At 41.3% G+C, this 7,798-nt stretch overlaps 1 protein-coding gene across 1 annotated transcript in view; it reads right to left on the reverse strand.

The window, feature by feature from the left end:
- Positions 1 to 7,789, reverse strand: part of FBXL13 (F-box and leucine rich repeat protein 13) — a 226,893-nt gene extending 219,104 nt beyond the window's left edge. The window contains exon 1 of the mRNA XM_019744537.3: positions 7,579 to 7,789. Coding sequence (XP_019600096.2) covers positions 7,579 to 7,653 — 75 coding nt within the window. The 5' untranslated portion in view covers positions 7,654 to 7,789. The remainder of the gene's footprint in view (positions 1 to 7,578) is intronic.
- Positions 7,790 to 7,798: the final 9 nt, after the last annotated feature.

A 7,798-nucleotide genomic window follows, 5' to 3' on the forward strand; every position in this document is an offset into this window, starting at 1 on the left:
TGTGATTTTATGAGGTGTGATAAAAAAATCCAGTGGTTTAAATTTTTTTTTAATGTATTACAGTAAAAGACACATTGCCATTAATCCCCCTCAAAATACCCCCTTTGCTTCCAACACACTTATCCTATCATTCTTGCCACTTTCTGAAGCAGTTCTGGAAGTCCTCTTTCATGAGTGTCTTTAGTTGCGCTGTCATGGCTGCCTTAGTGTCCTGAATCCATTCAAAATGTTTCCCATTCATGATCATTTTGACTTTGGGGAAGAACCAGAAGTTGCACGGTGCCAGATCCGGTGAATAAGGTGGATGAGGACACACTGTAATGTTTTTATTTGACAGAAATTGCTGTACCAGAAGCCATGTGTGACACGGAGTCTTTCCCTGTTGTGATCACAAAATAAGGTGAATGCTTCTGCCAAGTGCCATTCAACAGAAAGGCAGGGATCTTCAATACCGGAAGTGGCACGTGAACCTTAGTAACAGTGTGTGACAAGTTTCAACTTGTTCAGTGCAGTCAGTCGGGTGTGAGCTATGGTTGAGAGAAGGTGTGTTTTAAAGTGTGCTGTAAGTCATCCTCCATTGTGACAACACTCCGTGTCACACATCGCTTCTGGTATATGGCAATTTCTGTCAAATAAAAACATTACTGTGTGTCCTCATCCATCTTCACTGGATCTGGCACCGTGTGACTTCTGGCTCTTCCCCAAAGACAGAATGATTCAGGACATAGAGGCAGCATCGACACTCACAAAAGAGGACTTTCCGAACTGCTTCAGAAAGTGGCAAGAAGGATGGGATAAGTGTGTTCGAAGTGAGGGGGAGTATTTTGAGGGAGATTAATGGCAATATGTCTTTCACTATAAATTTTTTTTTAAATTTAAACATTCACCGCATTGTTTGATCACACCTCGTGTATTGAGTTCATGTTGAAATGACTTTATTTTTGATAATTGGTTTGAATAAAATATATTATTAAAATGAATTTCACCTATTTCTTTTCACTTCTTTAATGTATTTGTAGGACACCAATGGATAAACGCACAGAGAACTCGGGAGAAACGTTTGGACTGGAGATATCTTTGGAGTCACAGCTGCTGAGATGTTTTCCTCTAGCACATGGTGGATGACCAGCAAGCATTTGCTGATGGAATGGTCTAATGTACCCTCCTTATTTGACCATTCTTTCCATACCCCAAGAAAAAAAGTCTGGCTGGTGTCAAAAAATTGAACCTATAATCCAGCCATCTTTAAGCTGGGTGTGCAAACTGCTAGGAATCCACAAGGGCTTTCCAATGGATGTGTGAATATGAACAGTATAAAGGAATCCATTTCCAGGTCCTCACCTTCCCTATTATTCTATCCTAAAATTGATTTGCCTGAGGATACATTTTGTGATTTTCTTTTCCTGTTTTTCCCTTTCATAATCGCTTTCTCTCACTCTAGAAAATAAAGGCCTGGCTCTCATCCAGTTGGAATCTTACTACAAGAAGCAGAAAGATTTAGAAACGTGCTCAACATCACACAATTAATAATTGGCAAGCAAGGACTCAAACCTGGGCAATCTCACAATAAAATAATCCCATTGTATTCCTTCAGATGCTTTAGGTTTCAAGTAATAAACCTCAACTCCACATGGAATTTATTGGCTGCTACAACTAAAACTTCCAAAGGTAGATCAAGCTTTCAGGTGGGTTTAACCCAGTCACTTACTTATATCACTAGAGACCTGATTTCTTTCCATTTCCCCATTCTGCCTTTCTCAGAATCCACTTCACCCTAAAACCATCTCTCCTTGTGGACACAAGATAACTGCCAATGGCTCAAAGGGGTACATGTTTCCCCATGAACATCCAGAGATGATATATCTTGCCCCAACATTCCAACGAGCAACCTGATCTAAACTGGCTTAGAGCTTATCTTGCCTTCCCCCACAATCCACACCACCACCCACCGTATCCACAAACATTGTGGCCTGGGAAATTGAATGCACTGGTTGTCATAAGTTAACCAGGGTCCAACCTCAGAGATACTGATAGTCGATTTTCTTGGAACACATAGGATATGAGGAGAAGAGGTAGATTATGGAATAAAAATATAAGAAATACTCAGAGGAGGAAAGGGGGAAGTAGATATAATGTAAGGAACTTGTTAATGTCCGGTATACATCTGCTCCTGGTGAACATAGAAAAGGAAAAACAAAAGAAGAGTTAATTATAGAAGGGTTAAGAGTCTCTTACTGGGTGATACTGTTGTGATCCGCACCTTATTTCTTCATATAATGCCCAGAGATACAAGTTGATCCCAGATTCCCAGTGTATGAACGAGCCAGGTGTGACTGATTGTATTTTCCAAAATGGCCATGACAATTTCTCCCATCCCACAGGCTCCTTTTGCAACGTGACTTTGATATACCTCTTATCAAGAAGTGGGGTCTACACTGTGCTGTACACCTGAAGCTTTAACTGAATAATAATGAATGTCAACTATAATTAAATATATATAGTCACGGGATGTGGAGTATAGCATAGGGAATAGAGTCAATGGAATTGAAATAGCTACATGTGATGTCAGAGGGGTAGTAGATTGGGGGAGGGGGGTTATCACTTTGTGAGAGGTGTAAATGTCTATTACATTGTTTTGTACACCTCAAACCAAAAGAAGAAGAAGAAGGAGGAGGAGGAGGAGGAAGAGGAGGAGGAGGAGAAAAAGAAAAAGAGGGGTCTATGTTTCCTCCTCTTGAATCTAGGTGAAAACAATGTTATGTAGACTTCTGAGCCTAGGTCATAAATGGTGATGTAACTTCTACTTAGTTCTCTCTGGGGACACGTGCCCTTAGAGCTGAGCCACCATACTGTTAGGAGGTCCCAGCAGCCCACAGAGAGGCCCACATGGAGGCACCAAGCCTCCTGGTTCACAGGCTCTCAGCCAACAGTCAGCACCAACTTGCCAAGCATGTGAGTGAAGCATCTCAAAAGGGGATCTTTAACCCCCTGTTGATCCACCCCAGATGGTACCACATGGAGCAGAGACAAGCTATCCCTGAAAGACCTTGCCAGAATTTCAGATTTTTGAGCAAACTAAATGATTCCTGTTGTTTTAAGCCAGTAAGTTTTGCTGTTGTGTTGCACAGCCATGAATAATTGATACAACAAGCAAACAGAGAACGACTATAAAGCCAAATAAAGCCTGTCATTCCACCCATCCCAAACTACATGCATTTTTTAAGGGGGTGGGGGACAAAACATCCAGTTATGACTATCTTTTACTTTAACTTATTATGCAAAACTTCAAGCATACATAAAATAAACAATAGTATAATGAACCCCTATACACCCATCACCTAGTTTCAACAATTATCACCATTCTGTGATTCTTATATTATCTATATATCTACCCATTTCCCACCTGTTCTCAACTGTAATTTTTTTAGGTAAAATTTACAAAAATTCAAATGCACAAATCTTAGCCATATAATTCTATCACCCATATCTCCGTCATTTTCCAACTCCTCAGAAAGTTTCCTTGTTTCCCTTTCCAGTTAAGCCTTCCATATCAGTCAGGAGACAGAAATCACACCAGTAATTTTATTAAAGAACACTTATTCTATGCTAGTAACTAAATTCTAGTAAAGAATTTAATTCAAAATAATCATAACAGACAATAATTTTAAAAGAACAAGAATTAACATGTTAAAGAAAACAGGAAATGATAAGACAAAATGGATAAAAAGAATTCAGAATTTTAATTAGAATGTATAAAAAAATCAAATGGACATTCTAGAACTGAAAAATATACTGTCTGAAATTAAGAACTCATCTGATGTATTTAACAGTAGACTGGACAAAGTATAAAACAGAATCAATAAACTTGAAGACACTCAATAAAAAATATCCAAACTTGAGCACAGAGTGAAAAAAACAGGACAGAACAAAAAGGGCATATAGGACAAAGTAAAAACAAAACAACAACAACAAAAAACGAATATATTTATGATTGGAGTCCCAGAAGAAGAAAGAGAAACTGGGTAGAAGCAATATTTGAAAATGACTGAGGATTTTCTAAAACTGATGGAAAATATCAATCAATAGATTAGGTAAGCCCAATGAATACAGCAAGATTTTTTTAAATCAGCCTCTATTTAAGAGGTTGCAGGGAAATGACATTCTAAGTAGACAACCAGGTTTTATTTAGGACAGGTAGGTAAAGTTCAAAAGAGGTTAACTGTACAGGAAAATCTGTGATGAAAGATTATGTGTTTCAAAGCTTGCAGAAGATGGGTTTTAGAAGAGTGTGAGGCCTGGCAAATTGACAGATGTACAGGGGTATGAGGCACAGTGGGATTCATCCTGATAGTCTCTTAGGGGAAGTGAATAACCAGGTGAAGGTGAGTGTGTGAGGACTGCTCTCTTGCACTGGCTGGTAATGTAGGTGAAGAGTTCCGCAAAAGCTTATCATTTTAGGCAATGGGGAGTCCTTCTGAGGGCCTCTTTTTTCCAGGGGCAGAGCAATACAGGCTGTGAGGCTGGTGAGGAAGTGCTCGCCTTCAGAAGAAGAACCAGGGATGCCCCTGGCAGCTTTGTAGTGTCATAGCAAGTGGAGAGCAAAGTGAGGAGAAGCTATCACTTCCCTGGTATTCCCTGACCCTCAACCCAAGTCCACTTCTGCGACCTGCTCCATAGCCAACCTGGACTGAGTCATTATTCACAATGCTCTATCCTGAATCTTAAACACAAAAACATTCCACTTTCTGACCCCTACCACCTACTTTTCTAGTTCCCTCACTCAATTACTCCCTCATCCCCTTCACTCACCCCTTAGGAACGTCCACTGTCTACCCACATATCAGGACCATGTCTTGTTCTCATTTCCCACGCAGTCCTTAGAATCCTTGGCCCAACACGTCAGGCACTCTCAAAAACGTAGCTCCCTCACCATTGCCTTCTATTCTATATGCCTGGAAAACGTCTATCTTGGATGAAGTCAACTCTTATTTCTGTACCTACATGTGGTTTATTACTCAGTGCTACTTGAGAAAATCACAAATTGGGAAGATGAGTACCATGCTCTCTACATATTTTCAAATATAATTATATAGCGGTAAATAAAACATAACTGAAACTCATCACAAAATATTAAAACAATACAGATGTATACAGAGTAAAAAATTAGGGTTCTCCTCTAAAACCTTCCCCAAAACATTTGCTATTAATAGTTTGGCATATGCTCTATGCATGTATTGTCTTAAATATAGTTATACACACATACACATACATGTACATATCAACACACACGCATATATATACATGCATATACATACGTATGTGAAATCAGATAGGTAGCCAGATTGTAGTAGATACTTTGTTGGGCAACTTGCCTTTTTATCTTTTCTTTTTCTTTTTTTTTTTTAATTTATTGGGGTGACAATTGTTAGTGAAATTACATAGATTTCAGGTGTACAATTCTGTATTACATCATCTATAAATCCCATTGTGTGTTCACCACCCAGAGTCAGTTCTCCTTCCATCACCATATATTCGATCCCCCTTATCCTCATCTCCCACCCCCCACCTCCCTTACTCTCTGGTAACCACTAAACTATTGTCTGTGTCTATGAGTTTTTGTTTCTCATTTGTTTGTCTTGTTCTTTTGCTGTTTTTGGTTTATATACCACATAAATCATATGGTTCTCTGCTTTTTCTGTCTGACTTATTTTGCTTAGCATCATACTCTCAAGATCCATCCATGTTGTCACAAATGTTCCTATATCATCTTTTCTTACCGCCGAATAGTATTCCATTGTGTATATATACCACAACTTCTTTATCCATTCATCTATCAAAGGATATTTTGGTTGTTTCCATGTCTTGGCCACCGTAAACAAAGCTGCAATGAACATTGGAGCACACGTGTCCTTTTTGGGTAGATACCCAGGAGAGGGATTGCTGGGTCATATGGTAATTCGATTCATAATTTTTTGAGGAACATCCACACTGCCTTCCATAACGGCTGGACCAGTCTGCATTTCCACCAACAGTGTATGAGTGTTCCTTTTTCTCCACAGCCTCTCCAACACTTGTTACTATTTGTCTTGTTGATGATAGCCATTCTGACTGGGGTGAGCTGATATCTCATTGTGGTTTTTATTTGCATTTCTCTGATGATTAGTGATGTTGAGCATTTTTTCATGTCTATTTTCCATTTTATGTCCTCTTTGGAGAAATGTCTCTGCAGGTCCTCTGCCCATTTTTCAATTGGATTGTTTGTTTTTTTGTTGTTGAGTTTCATAAGTTCCTTATATATTTTGGATATTAGCCCCTTATCGGAGGCACTGTTTGCAAAAATCTTCTCCCATTCAGTTGGTTGCCTCTTTATTTTGTCGATGGTTTCTTTTGCTGTGTATTTAACTGAATGTGTCTTAAAGAGCTTTTCTTCTCAAAAGGTACAGATATACTTAATTCTACATAATATCTCATTCTCTTATTCACATTTAGGTTGTTTACCATTCTCACTGTGTAACAGTTATAATGAATATCCTTGTACATCTTTCTGAGCATATATGCAAGTATATTTCCAAAGTGGATCCCTAGAAGTGGAAATGCTCGGTCAAAGGGTAGATGTATTTAACATTTTAATAAATACTTCTACATTACCGTCCCAAAAGGAGGGGAGCTGTACAAAAATGGCCTCCCAACTGCAGAGGAGATTTGCTTCCCCAGCTAGGCTCTTCTTTGTCCTTCCCTAGAATTCTCTCTCCCTCATTCTCCACATAATTTATCTCTGCTCAAAATCCCTCTGCACCCTCCATCCCCACCCAAACATACACATTCTTGGCAAATATCTCACCAAATATTTGTAGAGAAAATAAAAGTCACCAGAGACCTTTCTTGGCTTCCTACCCCCAAACCTACAAAACCTGTCCACCCCTATCTTGTGCTCCTTCCTCCTGTTATAATTATGGGGGGAAGGGGCAGTCCTTCCCCGTTTAAGGCAATACTAGTCTGGGGTCCTGCCTTCACAAAGGGCTGGCTACTTTCCCTCTAAAGGTCTCAGCTTCCTCTCTCTCCTCAGCTAACCTCAATCTGTCTTCTGCTTTCCTTGTTCCATTGAAACCGCAGGCTCACCTTGGGCCAAATCCATTACACCCCATCAGGTCCTTATCTTAGGTGACACTGTCGCCCACTCTCTTCATAAAGCCACACTCTCCTGATTTCCCTCCCCCCTCTCTCTCTAGGGCACTCCTTTCTCACTCCTCTAGTCCTCAGGTTCCTCTTCTCAGGCTCTTTTGGTCCAAATCTTAACGCTGGAGTTTGGGGTTTCTTCTCCAGGGCCCTGTGCTCTTTCTGCCTGGAAGATGTCATTCCCCTCCCCCTCCCCTTCAGCCACCGCCACCCTCTGTTTTCTCCTCTCGGATCACTATCTTCAGCCCAGACTGCCTACTTGTCCCAGGCTGACATCATCCTGTCTCATTCCGCTCGTCCTTCCCTCCACTCCCTCCCTCCCCGCCAAACCCTAGCCCCTCCTCTGGGAAATCCCTTCCGATTCCTCCCTCTCCTAAGTCTGCCGTCAAGTGGCTCCAGTACCTCGCAGACCTGAGGAATGTAGTTCTCCCTGAAGTAGTTTCTCAGCTTGGGGCTGGCACTGCGTAGCGAGGCCATGGCAGGAGGCCCCACTTAAACCGCGCTGCGGGCCTGCTCCCGTCTCCTGGCTCAGCCGGAGCGCCGCGGAGACTCCCGGCGGGCGCGTCCCGGCGTTGCCCCAGCAACCGCGGGGCGGGGCGGAAGGGGCGGAAGGGGCGGGAGG

Source organism: Rhinolophus sinicus, chromosome 4 (assembly GCF_057876585.1).
Source record: "Rhinolophus sinicus isolate RSI-liver-muscle chromosome 4, RSI-T2T, whole genome shotgun sequence".
NCBI lineage: Eukaryota > Metazoa > Chordata > Mammalia > Chiroptera > Rhinolophidae > Rhinolophus > Rhinolophus sinicus.